Raw genomic sequence first — 24,565 nt, forward strand, 5'->3', positions numbered from 1 at the left:
GAGACTTATGGCCCCCAATCTAAATCCGCACCGGGAAAATAACTCTTCCTTGTTTTCAGCTGTTCCATCACCCTCCTCGTCCATCCTCCCAGTTCCACTGTCCAACCGTAATCACAAGAACTATTTGGGGTCCAAGACATACAAGAACAGTACCCAGTCGTCCACAGGATCCAGAAGCAGCACCTTGCCCTACATAAAGACCCCCTCCCAACAACCCAACCCCGCCTCTGCCAGGAAACGAAGAGTACTCTACACTGTAGTGGCCATCACTTTTCTGTATGTAGTCTGCTTCATACCCGGTTCGATGCTCAGTCAGGTCATGTATTGGGACGCCAGCATTCTGCTCGAGGCTTCCCCTCTAGGAGGTGCAGTTATCAGGTCAGTAAGCAGTTAAACTAAGGGGGAGGGGAGGCGCTGTGGCTTTGAGTGATGGGGGCACGGGATGGGGGGTGTTGCACTGGGATCGGAAGTTTTTTTCTCAACGTTTTTTGTTATAAAAACCTTTTCATAGTTTTTTTGGTTTCGTGTACAAAGGATTTTTGGTTTCGTGTACAAATATGATTTTTCCAAGCCCTGCGTGGATCTAGGACTTATTCGACGGTTGCTCATTTTTTCTAAATGTTGAAGCATTTATGATTACTCCTAAAGCAAAATAAGTTTTCTGTTTGGCCGCAAAAATTCTCCACCGATGGCAATTTTAAACAAAAATACCAAAAAAAGTTCAGTTTTTATGTGAATGGCCTCCTCAAATTTTGTTTTTCTTGGTGCCAAAACTGAATTTAGAAACACAATTATTTCACAAAATATAAACAAAAGTTTGGACTAAACATGGATGTCATAAATTATTACCAAAAAGGGACGCTTTGGGTAGTCAGGTGCCCTATCTCTGAAAATGCTGTCCGCCCTCGTCTTAAATCAAAAAGTCTTTGCAGCAAATTTATACTGCTTCAATTGAACATAGGGAAAAGCAAAAATTCTTATTTCAGATTTTTGCTCGCACATAGGTAAGAGCTATTAAAAATTTGAAAGTTTTTGAAATACTCTGAACTGCAGATCAAATGCAAAAGATTTTTAGAAGAATCTTGCAGAAGTTTGCATTTCAAGTTGCAGTTCAAAAAAAACGAAAAACCTGTAAAAGTTTTGTTTGTTCATTATAAGAGTTAGAATTCTCACAAGATTTTCAAATTGTTTCTTAAAAATGGATGACTCGTAGAAGAGATCAAATTGAACTAAACTAAGGCCACTATGAACAAACACATATAAGCTCTTAAGCAAAATTTCTGTTTGTTCACTCAGCAGTAAGACTGAAAATTATATCTGTCAAAGTTAAACCCAATGAATGTGAGCTATAATTGTTGTTCCGACTTTCGATACGAAAGTAACGGAATATTTGTGCTCGGGGTGGGTTTTTTTTTCTTCAGACAAATTTCGACTTTTTAACTAGCCATTGTTGACGGAATTTTTTATTTCATTCGAAAGCTATTGTTGTCTTGAGCTCAAATTTGAAAAGAGTTTTCACCTGTGATCATTTTTCGTAAAGTTATGGGGGTTTAAAGATTGCCGTTTTGGCCAATTTGGGACAATTAACGCGCGAAATATTTCACGCTATTAACGCGTAAGCGGAGAGTTAATCCGTCTTAAAATCGTTCCAAATTCGTTGAAAGAAGCTTATTTGCCATAATTGATTTGTTACAAGGAGCGAAATCTATCCTTTTGTACTTAATATGGCGTGTGGGGGGATGATTTTAATAAAAAATTTCAATTGTAAGAAAAAAATTTTTTAAATTTATTTTGATACATTTAATTTTTTGATGTTATTACTGCTCCATAAAACCTTAAAAGGCAGTCGGAACATTCAGGGCTTCGCCCTGATACGAGCAGTCTTGTTTGTTTTGGAAACTTTTTAAAAATGGTTTAGGGTTTTTTTATAGTTTACATCATGTTTCTGTAATCAATCAAAAATGTTACTGCTTATTGTTCCGACTTTCGATACGAAAGTGACGGAATATTTATGCTCGTTTATCTTAAATTGAATAAAAATTGGAAGGAAAAGACAAAAGTTGTGGAAAAGATGCTTGAAAGAGATGCACATAATCATCAGTTACGTTTCTGCGTCAATAAGGGGCTGCAACTGGCAAGATCCCCGTCAAATTGGTTTTGAGACTGTATACAAACATTTTTTTCCTAAAGACTTTTGCCCAGAAGTCTACATCTTGCAATAATATGAGCATTTCATCGCAAAAATCTTGCATAATTTTTCTTCAAATTGAACTAAGGTCTAGTAAACTTGTTGAAATATCGGCGGGTAAAAAAACTTCACATTTTGACATTTTTCTTGCCACTGTTATTTTAGTGTTTGCTAAATTGATCTTTTTCGGCGGGCAACGTTTCTATAAACAGTTACATATAATAGATCACAGTTATGCAAAGAATAAAAATTTATGGGTGAGTGGGAAATTCGGTGTTAGAGCTTTTAAATCCGCCAGTTAGGTATCGCAAAATTTGTAATTGAAAAAGAACCACTGTCTTCAGAGAACTTATTTCGAATTAATTCACAACCGTCCGGAAAAATTGAAGATATCTTTTTGCTACAAATTTTTTATCATAATGTGAACTTGATAGGAGAATTCGACGTTGTAACTGAGAAAAGAAAAAACGTTGCTGGTAAAATGATGCTGCTAATCACATACTTCCCTTGACACCCTGAATGTGATAAATCGCATAATTGGGTATGGATTGACGGTACATATTGAGCAAAAACTAATCAGGAAAAATAATATCAATGGTGTTCGAAATGGTTTTCCAGGTAAGATGAGACTGATTATCGGTCTAAATTGGGATACTTACTTGATACTAAATTGAGTCTGATTACCAAAATTATCTAGTGACTTAATTTCGTCGACTTGAAATTAATCACCAAAAAGAACACGGTGGTACCATTAAAACTGCTCGTATCAAGACGAAATCCAGAATGTTCAGACTGCCTTTTAATCTCAAGGAATTAGTGTTCACTATAAAAAAAATGATAAAATTTTCCCAAAAATGTTAATTATTTCATAAAATATCCCACGCTATATAAAGTAATAAATTTGCTAACCGTAAAGTAAAAATAGGACAAGTAGCATGCATCATTTTGGGAGGATTTTTAATTCAGATTAAGACTCTTCTTATTCGTAAATAGCTCGAAATATATCGCGCGTTAATTGCTTCAAATTGGCCAAACTGGGAATCCTTAAACCCCCATAAGGTTATGAAACATAATGACAGGGGAAATATCTTTTTAATTTTTAGTTCAAGCAACGTCAAAAAACGCCAAAATTTTCAAAATTTAACTGGAGAAAAAAAACACCTTCGAAAGCCGGAACAATTAAAAAACATAATATAGCAGGAGAACTATAAAGCATCAGACAAAATTCGGTCATAGCTTTGTATTCACTCAATTTTTGTTCCGACTTTCGTAACGAAAGCAATGGAATATTAACTAGCCATTTTTGACGGAATATTAAAAAGCATCCAAAAGGTATTGTTGTCCTGAACTTAAATTTGAAAAGATATTTCAACTGTGATCATTTTTGTAAAGTTAAGGGGGTTTAAAGATTGCCTTTTTGGCCAATTTGGGACAATTAACGCCGGATAAAATTTGCGCTATTAACGCGTAAGCGGAGATTTAATCCATCTTAGAAATCGTTCCAATTTGGTTGAAGGACTCTTATTTGCCACAATTGATTTGTTACTAGGAACGAAATCGATGACTTTGTACTTTATATGGCGTGTGGGGGGATGAGTATCACAAAAAAAGTCAAATTAAAAAAAATCATTTTTTGATTACATTTAACTTTTTCATGTTATTACTGCACCATAGACCTTAAGAGGCAGTCGGAACATTCAGGGCTTCGCCCTAATACGAGCAGTCTTGTTTACTTTTAAGCTAGCGTTTTTCATGACCTCGATTTAAGCTAGCGTTTTTCCTTTTCAAAATTTTATAACCTCTGAAAGATATTGTTGTCCGTAGGTCAAAACAAATACAAACAAGACTGCTCGTTTGACTAAATTTGAGATAGCGTGAGAGTGGGTTGAGGTAGCAGATTGAATTATGTATCAAGTGCGATGTGAGTGGTCTCGGCCCGCGACGAACAACCATATGCTTGACGGCGGCGCATGCCTCAATATCATTCAAGAAAACAAGATATATACAAAAAAAAATTCAGGTAATTGTTTCGATTTTCCAAGAAAGTGAGGAATATATGCTTGGGATAGTTTTGTGTATATTCAGACCAATTTTATAAATTGTTGAAAGCGTTTGAGTATCGACTCGAAACTCATTAGATTGCCAAGCAAGTATGCTTGAACTCTTTCAACAGCAGTTTGCTTGCCTTCTTGATTAATACTCAGTATTTCCATAAAATCAACCCAAACTGTAATTAAGAGGTCAACACTAAGGTCAAAAAACAATCAAGTACCCTCAAACGACTAAAAATTCAAGTTTTTGACAAACAAAGTGACTTTTAATCAGGAAAGAACCGCACGGTTTTGCATGATTTCGCAGTTTTTGTAGGTATGGAAAAATTCTTGTCATACATTTTTCATAAAAGAATTTGTATGATTAAAATTTTTTGTTTGGATGTCAACTCAGAAAATTGGAATGCATCGTAATTTGAGTTTAGACGCAAGTTTTATTAGCGGTAACAAGTATTAAAAGCATTAACCCAGTAATGGTTTTAGTAGATGATTTGTGTTTTAGGCACATCGCTATCCCTCTATCTGCGTTATGGTTTCTCCGAAGTTATTCTTGCCTTAAGCTTCTTTTTATCCCCCTTTAAAATGTGGTCGCTCAACACCCCGTAGCTTGTCGACCAGTTTTTGTCGCCTCGTGCTTTTTTGTCTCCTAGCTCTCTCTCTCTTCTTGTATTTCCAACAATTCTCCTTCTTAGCCATTATTCAAAAAGCAGCCTCTTGAGACCAAAAGTTGCCTATCATCCGCCTTGTCCTGACTTTCAAAGGAGTTCACACCTTTCACCGTTTAAGCTACAAACGCCCAGAGGGAGCGTGGCTTCAGCAGGGCTGAGCAAATCTGGACAGCCAAGCGTGTCCTCCTATCTGTGGCAAAATTCAGCTAAATCGAAATCCCAGGATCGGCTACGGTCAATGGGCTTATTAATTTTTGATTTGGTAAACCAAAAATTCACATTTGAATTTCAATTTACTTTGTCTTCGGAAATTCGTGTTTTCATTAAAAATGGGCTTCAAAATTTTGTTTCCCAACCGGGCCGGGCCTGAAGCAACCGGGCCGAGCCCGGCCCGGCCCGGCCATCAAACTCAGGCCCCGTTCCAACTCTGATTATCAATTTGATGATGGTAAGTTCTGTTTCAGATGTTATTACTTTTGTCCATCGTCCGCTGTTTGATTGCTACGTTTTTCTCGTTAATCTTTTTGCTGGGTGCGGGCAAAGCCCCTTTTTATTGGTTTGATTCCTTTAAATCTGTTGGTTATCGATTAGCCTGCTTGGTGAATTTCTCAGCGTTGCGTGTACATCAAATCCCATCTCTTTTTCCGACTTGCACACCTTGGATGGGTTATCTTACAAAAACTCAGTCATGTTGAAGCAATTCTTGAAAAACTTAGAGCTCCGAGGGTTTCATCGACCATAACTTTCAACGTTTTTGGGTTTTTTTTTCGTTCGAGTATGCCAAAACCAAATTTTTCAAACTTCCGATTGTTTTCTCAACAGAGTTACTTTGTCGGAGGTGGAACCCTGGAAATTTGATAAAATCCTGTCCCCTCGTTTCCGCTGAAGCATTTCATTTCGTAGTTTAGAACCATGACCCTTGTTTGATGTGACTTTTATAGAGACACCTAGGTGTAAATATAATTTCCTATATGTTTTTAGGATTTCATCGACCGTGTTTTAAGTTGTGTCCATTGGCGAAGACAATGAAAATTCTTTCCAAAACTTCGAAAACAATTTTTCGGCTCTCCTTTAAGTAGTTCATAGGGCCTGAGAAATCTAACTCAATACAATTGCTGGTTTCTCTTGCTTGGTATTGGACATTTTCCATTGCTACGTTTCTGTCGAGAAGTTTTTTAAGTTCTTACGCTCATCGGTACATTAGCCTTTTGACTCTTTTACTTTTACAGATACCGGTTCTGTACTTTTACAGATACCAAACATCTCGCGCTGCATCGAACATTATTCGTTTGTCATGGTGAATTATCTCTTCGATTGGGACCTGTAGTGCTAGCTGATCAACTAAACATCTCTCCTGCCAGACACTGTTGTCTCTCGCTGCCAGATAAGTGGCGTTTTGGGCCCATTATTTACCAACCTTCAGCAGATCTTCGTTGACGTTGCTGTTTTTATGTAGAATTTACTGAAAAGTTTGTCGCTCTGAACTCTAAATTGAATAATTCTAGAAGGGCCGTAGTATTCCTGAAACTTTGAAGCCTCGAAGAATGGTTGACGGGATTTTATTGCAAGTTTTGGGTTTAATTGAGGAAATGTTTGCCATGGAATTTTGATGGAGTCGATAATACACTACCGCATTCACAAAATCTGGTGTTATTAGTTATTGTCTCTATTTCGGAATTAATCGACTTTTTTGTCGCTTGAATAAAAGTTGCAATATAACTGAATAAATGAGTTCAGTTTTGAAGTTGCTTTGAGGACCGGGAATGAAAGGACTGAATAGGAATGCACTTCTGCGAAATTTTTATTCAAATCAGTTTGAGCGTCGGATAAAGGATCCATATATTTAACGGTTCCCCCCTTTTTAACTCTAAACAACTTAACACCCTACAATTTCACTCCCTACTTTTTGTTGCCTTAGCAATATAACATCGCTACATTTTAAAACAATTTCTATGACTTAACACCGTTTTAATCCAAATGAAAAGAAAACTTACTTCAAAGGGGATTTCGGTAACCATCAAAGAATTAAACGAGAGAAATTTTTGCCATTTAAAGCCAGACAAATTTGCGCTACTTAATTCGCGTAAGTCTTCTCCAGAACTCTCAGCATTTCGGGGTCGCCGCACAAAATGATTCGCTCATGATCATTTGATCCACTGTCATACCGGATAAAATTTTCAAAAATTTCAGGGATCTCGAAATTTCGCGCAACGGGGATGGGCGGCATATTTACATCTAGCTGCTTACGAGTGCGAGCAGCCGTTCGGATCAGTTTGTCTTTACTTGGGAGAGCAAACTGAGTAGCCAAATCGTTGGTAATTGGCAAAACCGCACTGGCAACTGCAACAGTCGGGGTGAATCTCTCGCTGAGATCTTTTATATGCTTTATGACATTTCGGGCCTCCGATTTTCCCGCTGAAATGTCGTGGTTATGCTCTCCACGCGTCTCGATTAATTCGTTATTTTCAGTAATGGCAGTTGCTCGACATTTATGTGTTTGATATTTTGAGCAAATCCAGTTTTCTGTAAACTTATTTTTTCGCTTGAAATAAAATTCATGGCCGGACGCTATAAGAATTGGCTTGTTTTTAGATGAAACTGTGAACTCGAAAGAAGACTCAATCATAATGTGTTTATTTTGTTTGCGTTTGCTTATCACTTGAGTAAAGTATAAAGTGACTGTCAGAATTTAATTTTTGTCAGAATTTTTACGGCAAATTGTTTTGAATTAGCACAAGCAGCTTTTTTAGTAATCATAAAAGTTTAGCGAAAAGTCTAATTGAAAATAAATTACAAACCTGTAGATAAGAGTCTTATATAAATTATGAAGCCTCCTTTTAGCATGTATAACTAAGATAAACCAAGTTTTTCATTATGGTGCGTAAGTTAATTGCAGGATTAACTTTGGTGTGATAAGAGTTAAGATAAGGAATTCATAAAGCATTAATTTTAATAGTGAAATGACTAGGTGTTAAAATGTACTGTGTTAAACTGGAAAATAGGAGTTATATTGTTGTCGATTTAAATTGTTTAGTAGTGAAATGACTAAGTTTTAAAATGTACGGTGTTAAATTGTATGTCATTAAATTGTAGGACACCTATTTAACACAGAAACATTCTCGGTTTTATTTAATTCGCGATATATGCAAAATGCTCAATTCTGATCGGGAGTTACTTCGAAACATGCATTTTGCCCCCTGCCGTTGGTTGCGTTATTTTCATTTTGCGTCCTGTGTTCTGATTGATCGAGATTTTGATTTTGGTGAAAGAACCGGATTTTGGTTTTGCGTTATGGTTTCTCCGAAGTTATTCTTGCCTTAAGCTTCTTTTTATCCCCCTTTAAAATGTGGTCGCTCAACACCCCGTAGCTTGTCGACCAGTTTTTGTCGCCTCGTGCTTTTTTGTCTCCTAGCTCTCTCTCTCTTCTTGTATTTCCAACAATTCTCCTTCTTAGCCATTATTCAAAAAGCAGCCTCTTGAGACCAAAATTTGCCTATCATCCGCCTTGTCCTGACTTTCAAAGGAGTTCACACCTTTCACCGTTTAAGCTACAAACGCCCAGAGGGAGCGTGGCTTCAGCAGGGCTGAGCAAATCTGGACAGCCAAGCGTGTCCTCCTATCTGTGGCAAAATTCAGCTAAATCGAAATCCCAGGATCGGCTACGGTCAATGGGCTTATTAATTTTTGATTTGGTAAACCAAAAATTCACATTTGAATTTCAATTTACTTTGTCTTCGGAAATTCGTGTTTTCATTAAAAATGGGCTTCAAAATTTTGTTTCCCAACCGGGCCGGGCCTGAAGCAACCGGGCCGAGCCCGGCCCGGCCCGGCCATCAAACTCAGGCCCCGTTCCAACTCTGATTATCAATTTGATGATGGTAAGTTCTGTTTCAGATGTTATTACTTTTGTCCATCGTCCGCTGTTTGATTGCTACGTTTTTCTCGTTAATCTTTTTGCTGGGTGCGGGCAAAGCCCCTTTTTATTGGTTTGATTCCTTTAAATCTGTTGGTTATCGATTAGCCTGCTTGGTGAATTTCTCAGCGTTGCGTGTACATCAAATCCCATCTCTTTTTCCGACTTGCACACCTTGGATGGGTTATCTTACAAAAACTCAGTCATGTTGAAGCAATTCTTGAAAAACTTAGAGCTCCGAGGGTTTCATCGACCATAACTTTCAACGTTTTTGGGTTTTTTTTTCGTTCGAGTATGCCAAAACCAAATTTTTCAAACTTCCGATTGTTTTCTCAACAGAGTTACTTTGTCGGAGGTGGAACCCTGGAAATTTGATAAAATCCTGTCCCCTCGTTTCCGCTGAAGCATTTCATTTCGTAGTTTAGAACCATGACCCTTGTTTGATGTGACTTTTATAGAGACACCTAGGTGTAAATATAATTTCCTATATGTTTTTAGGATTTCATCGACCGTGTTTTAAGTTGTGTCCATTGGCGAAGACAATGAAAATTCTTTCCAAAACTTCGAAAACAATTTTTCGGCTCTCCTTTAAGTAGTTCATAGGGCCTGAGAAATCTAACTCAATACAATTGCTGGTTTCTCTTGCTTGGTATTGGACATTTTCCATTGCTACGTTTCTGTCGAGAAGTTTTTTAAGTTCTTACGCTCATCGGTACATTAGCCTTTTGACTCTTTTACTTTTACAGATACCGGTTCTGTACTTTTACAGATACCAAACATCTCGCGCTGCATCGAACATTATTCGTTTGTCATGGTGAATTATCTCTTCGATTGGGACCTGTAGTGCTAGCTGATCAACTAAACATCTCTCCTGCCAGACACTGTTGTCTCTCGCTGCCAGATAAGTGGCGTTTTGGGCCCATTATTTACCAACCTCCACAGATCTTCGTTGACGTTGCTGTTTTTATGTAGAATTTACTGAAAAGTTTGTCGCTCTGAACTCTAAATTGAATAATTCTAGAAGGGCCGTAGTATTCCTGAAACTTTGAAGCCTCGAAGAATGGTTGACGGGATTTTATTGCAAGTTTTGGGTTTAATTGAGGAAATGTTTGCCATGGAATTTTGATGGAGTCGATAATACACTACCGCATTCACAAAATCTGGTGTTATTAGTTATTGTCTCTATTTCGGAATTAATCGACTTTTTTGTCGCTTGAATAAAAGTTGCAATATAACTGAATAAATGAGTTCAGTTTTGAAGTTGCTTTGAGGACCGGGAATGAAAGGACTGAATAGGAATGCACTTCTGCGAAATTTTTATTCAAATCAGTTTGAGCGTCGGATAAAGGATCCATATATTTAACGGTTCCCCCCTTTTTAACTCTAAACAACTTAACACCCTACAATTTCACTCCCTACTTTTTGTTGCCTTAGCAATATAACATCGCTACATTTTAAAACAATTTCTATGACTTAACACCGTTTTAATCCAAATGAAAAGAAAACTTACTTCAAAGGGGATTTCGGTAACCATCAAAGAATTAAACGAGAGAAATTTTTGCCATTTAAAGCCAGACAAATTTGCGCTACTTAATTCGCGTAAGTCTTCTCCAGAACTCTCAGCATTTCGGGGTCGCCGCACAAAATGATTCGCTCATGATCATTTGATCCACTGTCATACCGGATAAAATTTTCAAAAATTTCAGGGATCTCGAAATTTCGCGCAACGGGGATGGGCGGCATATTTACATCTAGCTGCTTACGAGTGCGAGCAGCCGTTCGGATCAGTTTGTCTTTACTTGGGAGAGCAAACTGAGTAGCCAAATCGTTGGTAATTGGCAAAACCGCACTGGCAACTGCAACAGTCGGGGTGAATCTCTCGCTGAGATCTTTTATATGCTTTATGACATTTCGGGCCTCCGATTTTCCCGCTGAAATGTCGTGGTTATGCTCTCCACGCGTCTCGATTAATTCGTTATTTTCAGTAATGGCAGTTGCTCGACATTTATGTGTTTGATATTTTGAGCAAATCCAGTTTTCTGTAAACTTATTTTTTCGCTTGAAATAAAATTCATGGCCGGACGCTATAAGAATTGGCTTGTTTTTAGATGAAACTGTGAACTCGAAAGAAGACTCAATCATAATGTGTTTATTTTGTTTGCGTTTGCTTATCACTTGAGTAAAGTATAAAGTGACTGTCAGAATTTAATTTTTGTCAGAATTTTTACGGCAAATTGTTTTGAATTAGCACAAGCAGCTTTTTTAGTAATCATAAAAGTTTAGCGAAAAGTCTAATTGAAAATAAATTACAAACCTGTAGATAAGAGTCTTATATAAATTATGAAGCCTCCTTTTAGCATGTATAACTAAGATAAACCAAGTTTTTCATTATGGTGCGTAAGTTAATTGCAGGATTAACTTTGGTGTGATAAGAGTTAAGATAAGGAATTCATAAAGCATTAATTTTAATAGTGAAATGACTAGGTGTTAAAATGTACTGTGTTAAACTGGAAAATAGGAGTTATATTGTTGTCGATTTAAATTGTTTAGTAGTGAAATGACTAAGTTTTAAAATGTACGGTGTTAAATTGTATGTCATTAAATTGTAGGACACCTATTTAACACAGAAACATTCTCGGTTTTATTTAATTCGCGATATATGCAAAATGCTCAATTCTGATCGGGAGTTACTTCGAAACATGCATTTTGCCCCCTGCCGTTGGTTGCGTTATTTTCATTTTGCGTCCTGTGTTCTGATTGATCGAGATTTTGATTTTGGTGAAAGAACCGGATTTTGGTTTTGCAAAAGTAAAACCATAGTATTTTTTGACTGCGCAAATATTCTCAGCGGTAAGGTTTTATTGTACTAAAAACACAATTAGCGGGGTCACTGGCGTTTCGTGACAGATAAAAAGTTAAACCAGTTTTTGACAGCGGCTTAAACTTGATGACAAAGTGAAAAGTTAATTCAAAAGTGATATTAATGCTTTTTGGTCGGTGTTTGCAAACCTGGCCTTTCAGAAACGTAGTGTATAAAATTTTCAACCCACTTTTCCAAATCATTTGATGAATACTTTTTCTCCTCTATGATTGAAATTCAAGAAGCGAATAAAGAAATTCTCTACCCATTGGTTTCTAAGTGTTCTAGGCCAAACCCTACGCTAATATGGCCGCATCGTATTCCGTTCAAATATCCTTATGAGTATCGAAATCCTTCATATCAGGGGCGGATCTGGGATTTTCTCGAGAGGGGGGGGGGACGGATTTTCAAAAATTTTCAAAAATTTTGTCGACCTTTTTTTAAGGTCGACCAAATTGATTTTTTGAGCTGTCCCAAAGCATTTTTTTCCCCTATTTTGGCCAAGTTTTCTGGGCCGCAAGCAAAAATTTGAAAAAACGGGCCAAAAAAGGCGTTTTTAGGCACTTTTTGGAAAATGTTGACCAAAAGTTGCGCTTTTTCGGCGCGCGCTCCCCCCTCAAATTTAGTACATGCCTTTAGAAAATTTTTAGGGTCCATCACCAAAAATGGATATTTTAAAATCGAACAAAGAGAGGACCCCTTGAGAGTCCTTTTTAAAAGTCCTATCGAGATCGAAGTGGTGTATTGGGTGTCCATTTTATCCTTGACATGGTCTTCTGTGTCCATTGATCCCTCTCCTTGAATCATTCCCACTGGAGTGACCTCCTCAACAAATTTTTATCGTAGTTTCTTTTTTACAGTATTTTCGGGTAATTGATTGGGCTGGGCATCGTTGTAGCATTTCGTATCTTGTTGTCTCAACCCTCCGCATCTTTGAAAGTTCCAATAACAATCCTTGTGGAATCTACTTTTTCTTGGTCCTCGAACGTTGCTTAACGTTCAAATTTTATCTACAGTGCCTCAATCCTTTTTTTTGAAAACTTTCCACAAAATAATTTTTTTTTGAAAACTTTCCACAAAATAAGTTCTCTCGGTGTTTATGAAATCTCATCTATGAATGCGTTCGCCTGGGGAAACTCATTCAAGATTGAATCAACTAGGAATTGAATCTCAGCCAGCATTGCAGTTAACCCGTAATACCCCGTACGAAATTGGCATGCTCCGGTCAATTTTTATCCAATTGGCAAAACAATGCAATTCAAACTTCTTTCGTCGCTCTTTGCGAATTAGCCGTACACACTCAAGAAGACTGCCTCTCTTTTTAGCCTATCAATTGGCCATAGTTTTGACTAAATTAATAATGTAGTTCCTGCGAATCGCAGAGGACCTGTCAGTAGGCCTTAACAGTCCTGTAATCATCAATGTTCATCATCTGGTTTTGGTTTTTGGGAGCTTACTTCGTCAATCCTGTTGAGACCAATGCTAATTTTACGGAGCCATCTTTTTTAAGCGTTTTTACTATGAGAGAAAAATCCAGATCTGAGAATTCACTCTATATGTTTATCTACTTTGCGGTCCATTATATCTTGTAAATTATTTGGCACGATATCGCCTTTTTGTTGTACTTAGACAAAATTTTTGAAAAATCCGATTGCAAATTTTAGTTCTTAACTTTGCCGATCCTGGAGCAGAGTTCATCTCTTCCTTGTCATCCGTTTGGTAACTCCCTTGTTCGGAGTGAGTTTTGTTTCTTCTTACCCTTGAATGCTCAAAAACTTTCCTCTTCAGTTGTTTTTGTATAAACTTCAGTCTCAATCTCAACATGATATCTGTTCCCATAAAAGACTGCTAGTTTCCTCCAATCACGCTACCATCGGATTGCGGTTTCCATCCATTTCTTGTCAACTTCACATGTGTTTGCCATTAAGTTCAGCTTGCTGATGCCGTAGCCCCTGAAATCGTCGTCTTCCTTATCCTTCGGTTTTCAGTCAAATTCTAGTCCCTCTAGTGTCTTCTTTAAATCTCTCACGTTAAAACTTGAAACTGGAGAAGCATTCTCAATTCAGTTTGGCATCTGGTGTCCGTTGATTGTGAGCATCATTTTTGGGCCAGCGATTGTTCATTTCCGTCTGATTGCCTTTTCCATGTAGTCATCTGAGCTCTCGAAAGATGACCAGCTGTACTTGCAAGCCCTCCTCACAAAACCTATCGAGTTACTGCACTGGGAACCCTATGTATCCAGGGCATCGTTTTCCGTGTCATATAGGTCCTCCCATTGGATCATTATATCATTATAATTGGAATGGCCTCCTCGTGCTAGCTTTTTTCCTACAAAAACTTTTATGTGGTGTTCTGTTTTTCACAGTAGTTGCGGTTAATTGAGAAAGCTGGGCATTTTTGTAGCAATTCCTATCTTGTTGTCTCATTCGTCTGCGTCCTTGAAAGATTCATCGGCCACCCCTTGGGAACCCTCTTTGGGAATCCTTTTTTTTTCTTGGTCATCGAATGTTGTTAATTGGTTGGTTTTTTTTCTGTGGTTCCCCACTAGTGCTTAGATCCCCATCCCGGTTGTCCTAGTGATCCCACTTTTTTCTACATCTCGGCGTAGTTGTCCGTTCTTTCATATAAACTTGTTATTTTCAAAGCTTACTCTGGTGTTTTGATCTCCCCACACAATTAACTTTGTGCATCACGGTATCGCATATTATGGTATAAATTTTTTCACCATTTTATTCTCTTGTACTTCGAGACTACATCTGATTGCCGTTCCGCTCAACTCCATGTAGAAAAATTTGAAACCTTCTCTATCTAATTGTTTTTCCGACAGCTTTTGATACATCTCTTAGGGTTCGTCTCTCTCTTTTTGAAATAAGGTTTCGCTTGTATCCAGAAATTTTGGGTATCTAACTGTCTGCTTGTCAAGGTGAGGGTGTTCATTGAGCAGCGCCCATTGACGTTCATGCCATACGCATAATCAGGGGCGGATTTAGGGGGGGGGCGGGGTGGCGGCGGACGCCCTCCCCCCTCAGGGATTCGACCCCCTGCCGACCCAAAGGGTCCCCCCTTTGATACTTTTTCAGAAATCTATTTTTGGCCGACCGACCCTAAAATTTTTCTAACGGCGCCTTTGGCGCCAATATATACTAACTTTGAGGGGGAGCGCGCGCCAAAAAAAAGCGATTTTTTTTGTCAAAATTTTTCAAAAAGTGCCCAAAAACGGCTTTTTGACTGTTTTTTTTAAAAATTTGCCTGCGGCGCAGAAAATTTAGCCAATATAGGGGCAAAACAGTGCTTTGGGAGAGCTCGAAAAATCAATTTGGTCGACCTAAAAGAAAAAAAAGGTCGTCAAAATTTTGGAAAATTTTTTGAAAATCCGCCCCCCCCTCGAGAAAATCCTAGATCCGCCCCTGCGCATAATTACAAACTCCAGATTAGGGTCCTCTCCCCAACTTTCTAGAATTTTCCGTTATTATCTGCTGGAAGACGGCCACGGAAACCTTAATTATTGTTCTGGCAAAGTTCGACTCTTTAACTAACAATTTTTGACTATTTTTTTTTGTTTTGAGCTTAAATTATCAAAAAGGTGTTTCAATTGTGATAATTTTTGTACGAGTATGGGCAATGAAGTTTTGCAAGTTTGAGACCATTAATGCGATATATTCCGTGATAATAACGCGCAACCAAAAAATTTTTCTCATAAAAAAACGCTGGAAATTGAGTTGACGCATGCTCTTTGGTCCATTTATTTTTTTAGCTACAAGCAAAACATACACTGTACGTCATCAAGACTTTTAGGTGAATTTTAATCCATAAATAGTCGGTTTGTTCATAGCTTTGCCCTGATACGATCAGTCATGTGATAAATTAAAACGAGTAATTTGCTCATTATCTTACAGCAAATTATAGCTCATTATCTGATTTTGATAGCATATGCTCCCTGTTTGGAAGACGGAATTTTAAAGATAGAATCGATTGCTATCGAAAAATTTTGTTTAAATTGTTATTTTTATAGTCCTTCATTATTGCAAAATTAGACCTTGAAATCAATTGTATTTTATTTTAAATCAAATGGTTCGGTAAAAACGCGATCCATTAAGAGCCATTATTATGGATTAAAATCCACTTAAAATCCAATAAAAATGAATACAATGGATTATATATTCTAGACTTTTTTGCTAAATTTTTTCGTAGCGGGAGGATGTGAACGGGGTGGGGGATGCAAGTGAGGAGATTTAGGCGGGGTTGAGAAAATGGAAAAGGCGATGGAAGCCGGGGGGAAGGGGGATTGTAAAGGTTGGGAGAGGGAGGGGGAGAGGAGGAGAGGAGGTGTCATTAGCTGGAAGGACGACAAAGGACAACAATTGGATTAGGGAGAGTAAAAAAGGTCATTATGAAATGAGAAAAGAAAATTATGAAAAGGTTTTGAAGCAAACAAATGAAAACAAGATAACTTTTTGCTAAAAGACCAAATTAAACCTAGCTTTGTCTGGCTTAACGTGTATCGAGCCAAAAGCACATTTTACATTTTGAATATAATACACTGAGCTTAAAAAGTTTCAAAGAAGTGTATTAGAAAAAGTTTCCATTTTATCTATGGAGCTTGTGTGCGGGTCGTTTCTACACATAGTAATTGATTTGCAAAACAGTGAGTGGGCAAATACAATTTTTTACAGAGAAATAAACACAATTCTTATTCAAGCGTCATGCTCTTAGGTATCAACACCAAACTGATCATGGTTAGACTGGAATTTCATGGATAAAAATCGATTATAATGGAAAATTGTTGTTCAAATAGTTATATTTAGAGTCAATGGTTATTGTAAAATTAGAAAGTTAAATCAATGGTATTGTTTTTAAATTAAAATCAATGGTTTCGGTAAAAAACACGATCCACTGAAAGCCATTTTTATGCATTATAATCCATTTAAAATGCATTAACTTTGAAAAAATGGAATATAATTTTTCGATTTTCTGCAGGGATGGGGGATGTAAATGAAGAGGTTTAGGCGGGATTATAAAAAAGGAAGTGGGGATGTAGGCAGTGGGAGTGGGGGAGGAGGGGGTTGTAAAGGTTGGAGAGGGAGGAAGAGGGGGAGGAGAGGAGGTGTCATAAGCTGAATTCTTCAAATTTAAGGGTGGAGCTCCAAGAACTTCTCTGAAAGTTTGAGAAACAAAGTCGGCTTCTTTAATCAGTATGGAAGAGCTGATGGTGACAAAAAAATATTATACACCATAAATTGGGAAACATCACCATATCGAACATCAGTGTAAAAACTTTGGTAGTTGTAGAATTTAATTTGGAACGATTTTTTAGTGCAGGAGAAATCGTAACAAAAATAAATCATGTCACGCTTTCAGAATTACAAAGTAAATTTAACAAGACTGCTCCTGAAGCCCCCAAGCCACGCATGATCCGACTACTCTTATGTCTATGGAATAGTGATTGCTTCAGATGAAACCTTCAAAAAACTAATTTATTTTTCAGATTTTTTTTGCAAAAATCATCACCCTTTCGCTAAATAAAGTACAAACCTTTAGCACATAGCCAATTTTTAAGTAGATCAAATAAGCCTGCCGCAATTCAATTTGGAACAGTTTTTAAGACGAATTAAATCTCCGCAATAATAGCTCAAAATTATAGCGCGTTAATTATCTCAAATTGGCCCAAATGGCAATCTCTAAACCCCCATATTTTTACAAAAAAGATCACAGGTAAAACGTCTGTTAAAATTTAAGCTCAGAAAAACAACACTTTTGGCCGCAGAGACAATTCAGTCACAAACAATTCAGCCGATTCAAAAATACAGAAAATTCAGTCAAAAAACTCAGACAATTCAGCCAAAGACAATTTGGCCTATTTAGATTAAAGAGACGAGATAAAAGTGCAATTTAAAATTTTTATAATTTGATCAGAGTCAGAAGATTTTCAACACTTTAACAAAGAAATGTGAAACATCAAATAACAAATTTCAAAGATCAAAACAAACTTGCTCTGCATAAAACTTTAGGATATATGTACATTGAAGGTACAAAATTTTAAATACTTATGTATATGGTCTCGATTGAGATTAAGAGTTTGGGGAATTTTGTCGACGCTCTCAAGATTTTTTGGTTTTGGCATTGTTTCTAAGGCTTGCAGCCTGATTCGGCTTATACGCCAAAGAGAGGTTGAGTAAATCGGTATTGTCGGCGCTGCATAAAGAGGCAGGTCAATTTGGGCGTTGAAAACAATCTGTCGGGGAGCGTTACCAGTGTTTGCGGCTTTTTCTCGAACTTCGTTAGCAAATTACTTAGCTTGAATTTTTGAGGGGCTCGGTAAAAAAGCGTGCTCGGTTTTTAAGGTGAATTGTTTGTTGCTGCTCGCACAAATAACCCACTGCTCTGCGATTTCCAAATGTACATTGCCATTTAATGAGACCGTTCTTACGTTGGTTTTTTCCTGGTATCTTTAACCATCAAGACAAAGATGCTATTTCCGCGTTCAGATAATACAATTTCCATTTTAGGTCAACTTTTGCTAAGAGTGAATGAATGAGAATGATTCAGATAGTAATCAACCAGTTGTTCAAGCTAGTTGCTAATGAAGATTAATCAATGAAAGACAATATTTTAATCGCAGTTAGTTTATCTTTTAAAAACGTTTTCAGTTTCAAATTAGCTTCAACCAACTCCCCAAATTACCTGATAGGCGGTTGAACCCTCCCCCGCCTAATGCATGATAAAAATATCAGCTTAACTGTGTGGCCAGTAAGTGGTGGGGGGGGGGGGTGGTCAACCCTTTAACTGATATGCTTTATGACCGCCTCTAAAATTGACAATTTCGGGTTGCTTTCGTGTAAATTGGTTAACTTTTAAGTATTGTGCAGTTTTTTGTTGAGTTCAATTTTTGCTCAGCTACTATTCTAAAGTTGGAAACATAATGAATTGCATAAAGTTTCATTATGTTTAGGTACTTTTGGTTCCGTTAGTTTTATTTGTTTTAAGTGCATTTGAAAGGAATTAATTATAGGTCGTCTAATGAACGCTTTGATGTTTTGCCGCATGTGAAAAGTTTTTGCGCGCACGTTTTTAAACTTTAAAACTGTCTGAATAGTCTTTGGCCGAATTGATTCACTCATTTTGACTGAATTGCCTTAATTTGAAATCGGCTGAATTATCTGTGACCGAACTGTGTGAACGTGCACTTTTGGCCTACTATATGAAATTTTTGTGAAAAATGGCTAATAAAAAAGTCGAATTTTCAAAAGTCGGAACAAAAATTTGCATAAATTATTCCAGAGCATAGCCAAATTTGTAGTTTTTGAAGCCCCATAATTTTACAAAAAAAATTGAAGTTTGATTTTTTTTCACATCTGAGCATACAATCAGGATGCTAACTCTTTGAGCCATTTGTGCAAAAAATGATGTATTTGATATATATGTTGATTTTGAAACTCTAAACTTAGTAAATCTAATTTACACTTCTCAACGGAAAAAATAGTTGAACAGAATTTGTCTGGGGAACAAATCACCATGAGTACAAAGTCGAAACTTGTCTTCGAAAATTGGATCATAACATAATAATATGATCAAGAAGTGAATTTTCTATGTGAAAGATTTTCGCTTCTGGTTACACTGGTAATAAAGATTTTTTCAAAAGCTCCATTTACTTTAAAATTGACTCATTACGAAGGAAGCTTCGATAGGATTTCGTAGGGGTCGTATCCAAATATTTCTCGTCTTTGAGGCTGAATGGAATCTTTAAATGCAGCTTGGTTTCCTTGTTTATTATTGCTTTTAAGTCATTCAACAACGTTTCCGTTCTTCTGAGATAGGTAATATTGAGAAAACAAGGATCCCAAACACTAATTTGAGGTCTGAAGTGGTGGTCGTTGTTGTTATTCTCAACTAAATTGATGAAATATTCGCGAATAGTCCAATTTTGTCCGTTCAAGTCATTGTGTTGGAGGACTTTGTTGTAGTAAGCTGAAACAGCGCGTTCAAAAGGGTCCCTGACAAACATAAACCCAAACCAATTATTTCCATCCATTGGCCTTTTTTGAACCCCTCTTTGCGTTGTCTTGGCAAATTTTTTGTCGAAGATCGGATGAATATACATCCTTGGTTGTTAGTGGTGAAAATATGGCGAGAATATGGCACCGCGAGTTGAAGACCCTTAAACATATCAACTCTCCTTAGAGAGTTGAATAGCTAGTTTTTTGGTTCTTTAATCTTAACCTTGTCGTCTTTATCTTAATCAAAATTTTAAACTGAGTTCATGGTTTTGTGATTTAGCTTTAAGATGTTTATCGACTAAAAATTCGTTTTATGGCGGCCTATATCAAATAAAATTGTGCTTTGTTTTCCTTGAAATTAAAAAAAAATTGTTCGAGCTCCGAGGCTCGTAATGTGGTATGCAAAAGGTCAGGAGCGACCACACTTCCACCCTCAAAAATGGAAGTCAAAGTTTACTTACAGATTAAAGAGGCCCTTTGGTAATCTTACATTAATTTTCAGTTTAATTTTCCTTTGGCGCTAAAAACGCACTTGAAGGTGGCAAAAAACAGCTTAAAATTCTGTCCAAAACGCAGAACTACCTTGAAAATAAATAACCATTTCATGGTTCCAGAGAGTTTGAAAAACCGAAATGACTAGCCTGAAACAAAGTCGTCAAAAACTTTGAATAAACATATATACTTCACAATATCTTTCACCACAAAAATTTTTCTACGCCGTAATGAGCTGTTTGTGGATCATCAATCTTGATCAAATGATAAAAACAGTTCCCTAGGCAGTTAACTGGCCTTTTTGGTGTTCTTCCAACCTTCCTCCAAGACAGAATAAAAATCTTCGGTTTCAAAATTTTTGTAAATTATAAAATTAAATTTTTCTCTTCTTGACAGGAAAATTTTAGTGATAGATTTTTTAACTGACCGCTTTTCGGCACTACGCAATCGAGCGTCTTCTCTCTTTCAAATATGGTCACGATTGGTATGTCGTCTATTGTTTGGTTGTACTTCCAATTTCTACAGAAGTTCTCCACGTATTTCATGCGGTTTGTAATCTCTTGTTCGGCATTTTGCAAACTCGCTTCTTTTTGAAAAAAACTTACAGCATTTTTAGCAAAAACCAAACAAAGTTTGAGAATTTTAATCCATTATTTTCTACTGGTAGTCTTAAAATTGAATTCCAAATCTGATAATTTTGAGTAGAAGTTAATTCGAAACAAGACTGCTCGTATCAGGGCGAAGCCCTGAATGTTCCGACTGCCTTTTGAGGTTTCATGAGCAGTACTAACAAAAAAAAATTAAATATAAAAAAATAAAATGAAATTTTTTTTCTTCTAAAATTTGAAATTTTTTAATGAAAATCATCCCCCCACACGCCATATACAGTACAAAAAGATAGATTTCGCTCCTATTATTGTATCAATTATGGCATATAAGCTCTCTTGAACCAATTTGGAACGATTTTAAGACGGATTAACTCTCCGCTTACGCGTTAATAGCGTGAAATATATCGCGCGTTAATTGTCCCAAATTGGCCAAAATGGCAATCTTTAAACCCCCATAACTTTACGAAAAATGATCACAGGTGAAAATTTTTTTCAAATTTGAGCTCAAGACAACAATACCTTTCGAATGATATAAAAAAATTCCGTCAAAAATGGCTAGTTAAAAAGTCGAAATTTGTCTGAAGAAAAAAAAACCCACCCCGAGCACAAATATTCCGTTACTTTCGTATCGAAAGTCGGAACAAAAAGTTAAGGAAAACACCATTTTCTTCGGCCAACAGCCATAGCCTGCTTAATGTTTAGCGCGGCGTCGCTCTTACTGGTAACTTTCACGAACTTTTTCTACCAGAATTATAGTTTCAACTTCAAACCAATTTTTCAAGTCTGATTTTTCATCACCAGGGGTACTATGAAGATGCTTATTTAAACAAACAATTCTTGTTTTTTTTTTTGCAAAATTCAGCTTAATAACTATGCATATTTAAAGCGGAAATTTTTTTGTAATTAGCCATTTTTTGTATCGCATTTTTTGATCTAAACAAATTAAAAGCGATAAACTCAAATTAACGTTCGTTCGAACTATTTTAATATAAAATACTGAGCAAAAATCAAATAAAAGACAATTTATCGACCTTTTGCGATATTCTGCAATATGCGATGTAGATTGCAAGACACAGCAGCAAAAACTGAGTGACTTATTGTCAGGAATGGACTAATGGTCTAAATTTCTGCCTCTGCTAACATATGTTTCCAAAAACCAGAGGGGGCAAACACGAGGACAGTCAGATGCTGTTCAACAGGCTCAAATTTACTGTTTATTTTTAGCTCAGAGCAACTGAATTAGATTTTAAATTTATATTAAACATTCAGAAAATAAAAGTATAGTATGGAAGTGAGTCTCTCATAATATTTTATTGAATAAGTCTGAAAACCACAATTTATTTCTTTAATGCTGAAGAATATCAAAAAACAATCAGGTTCATCGAAAAAAAGGAAAAAAAAAGGGAAAAAAGTTTTTTCTCGCAAAAAATAAATAAATTACGCTCGCAATACTGAGTTGCAAAAACGTTGATCCGCTCTTATTAGAATTCTATAAACAATTTTTTATATAATTTTAGGCAATTCGAAAAGATTTCCCCCCCCGAATTCGGTTCATTGCTGAAAAGGCTTCAAAATGATAACTTTTGTAAGCTTCACTCATTCAGTCACTTATTTTTCAGTATTTTAGAAACTATTACGTTTAAAGATCTTTTCTAGTTTATAAACCCTAAATCTACATCAAAATCTTTTGTTTTGGAAAAAAAATGAAGAAATAAGCTCTCTGTTTTGATTTCTTTTCGTTATTCTCTTATTTTTGTTTAAATCTCAAGCAGCAAATTAAGATTTACAACTAAAAGAGCGACTTGAAAAATTTCCCTGCTTCGAAAACTTTTCCTAGTTTTTGAGATTTGTGTAAATAGCCAGTCATTCAATTGCCTCTAACATTTCTAATGATATCTGAGATCAATTGCAGTATATACTAGAAATTTTTGTCAAGTTCAGCCGCATTAAGCTGAAATATTCTTAATTAAATGGCACATACATTTTTCTCTTTTTTTTTTAATGAACACTGATTTTTTTTTATAATTTGAGAGAAAATAACATAAGCTCGTGATAGTTTTTCGATTGAGACTTGTTTTGGGTCCTTCTTACATTGGTTATATAAAATTATTTTTTGATCCATATGTTAGATTATATTAAATTTGGGTGGATACTTGCTCCTAATAGTTGTTGATCATTATGTAAAGAAGTACCGTTCCCTAAAACACTTTTTTGTGGGTTGGCTATTACAGAAAACTGTGTAAAAGGGCTCATTCGTTCTCCATGCATCAAATAAATTGCTGTTGATAAATCGAGCCCAAATTTGTCAACGATAGAACGCAGGTTTTCATGTATTTTTTAGAATTTGTTGAATACAAAATAATGCTCAGGATTCAAGCAAAACAAACAGCTAGAAGTTTATGATCAAGATTGAACTTTGACCAAAACGACATTCCTCACCCGTGCAGGTTTTAACAGCTCAATAGAGTTGTTTTTCTAGAGTAACGAATAGATTTTTTGATATCGTACTCAAAATCTCAAAATCACAGCTGAAAAATGTAGATGGTTGAGAAATAGTTTGCATATGATTTCGGACCAAAGTGATGTTTTAACAATTGATTGAGTTCATCAGCTGATTTTCTTGCTAAAGTTTTTTAAAATGCTTCCAGATGGTCACTTCTAATTGAAATGAGAAACACAAAATTATCTATTGTTTTCGAGATATTGTCATAAACTATTCAATCATTAGTTGGATTACAAAAAGATCTTGTTGGTGTAAATAATTTGTCAATTTATAGATCATGAAAAGATCGTTACATATCCAGTTTTTTCTTCAAACTCAATTCAGATAATTCAAGCTTCAGTCAGCCTTCGAATTATTGTTCCGACTTTCGATACGAAAGTAACGGAATGTTTGTGCTCGGGGTGGGTTTTTTTTTCTTCAGACCAATTTTGACTTTTTAACTCGCCATTTTTGACGGAATTTTTTTATATCATTCGAAAGTTATTGTTGTCCTGAGCTCAAACTTGAAAAGATATTTCACCTGTGATCAATTTTCGTAAAATTACGGGGGTTTAAAGATTGCCATTTTGGCCAATTTGGGACAATTAACGCGCGATATATTTTGCGCTATTAACGCGTAAGCGGAGAGTTAATCCGTCTTAGAAATCGTTCCAAATTGGTTAATAGAAGCTTATTTGCCATAATTGGTTTGTTACAAGGAGCAAAATCTATCCTTTTGTACTTTATATGGCGTGTGGGGTGATGAATTTCATAAAAAAAATTTCACATTTTAGAAGAAAAAAAAATTTTTTGTCTGATTTCATTGAATTTTTTAGTGTTATTACTGCTCCATAAACCTTAAAAGCCAGTCGGAACATTCAGGGCTTCGCCCTGATACGAGTAGTCTTGTTTTATTTTTCCTATTTATGGCTGCTTTTTCAGTCTCTCTTAATTTTTTTTCAGAAAACAAAAAATAATTTAGACTCGGGAGAATTAAGGAAATTCAACAAAATTGTTTGCCTTTGTATAGATTGAGTTTCAATTCACAAAATGCGGGAATTTGTATCGATACACTAAATATTCACTTAGTATCGTTAAATTTCGAGATTCATTGCTTGTCGCACACATTTTAATTTTCCGAGACTAAAAATTGAGAGCGAAAGTTCATGCCATCAGATCAAATTGTTTATTTCTTTGGACTTCAGAGTTTTTCAGTACTTAACCTTTTGAAAGAAAAAAGTCAAAAGTTGTGGGCAAGGGCGTTTTTTTCAGAAACAATTCGACAAAAGCTGTTTTAGAACAAAATTCT

The 24,565-nt window shown here is 36.2% G+C and overlaps 1 protein-coding gene across 1 annotated transcript in view; it reads left to right on the forward strand.

Annotated features, from left to right (window-relative positions):
* The window catches only part of LOC134846468 (uncharacterized), an 85,781-nt gene that overhangs the window by 55,784 nt on the left and 5,432 nt on the right, over window positions 1-24,565 (forward strand). Inside the window, exon 5 of the mRNA XM_063863839.1 lies at window positions 60-378. Within this exon, the coding sequence (XP_063719909.1) occupies window positions 60-378 (319 nt within the window). The remainder of the gene's footprint in view (window positions 1-59; window positions 379-24,565) is intronic.

This window comes from Symsagittifera roscoffensis, chromosome 5 (assembly GCF_963678635.1).
Source record: "Symsagittifera roscoffensis chromosome 5, txSymRosc1.1, whole genome shotgun sequence".
NCBI classification, from domain to species: domain Eukaryota; kingdom Metazoa; phylum Xenacoelomorpha; order Acoela; family Convolutidae; genus Symsagittifera; species Symsagittifera roscoffensis.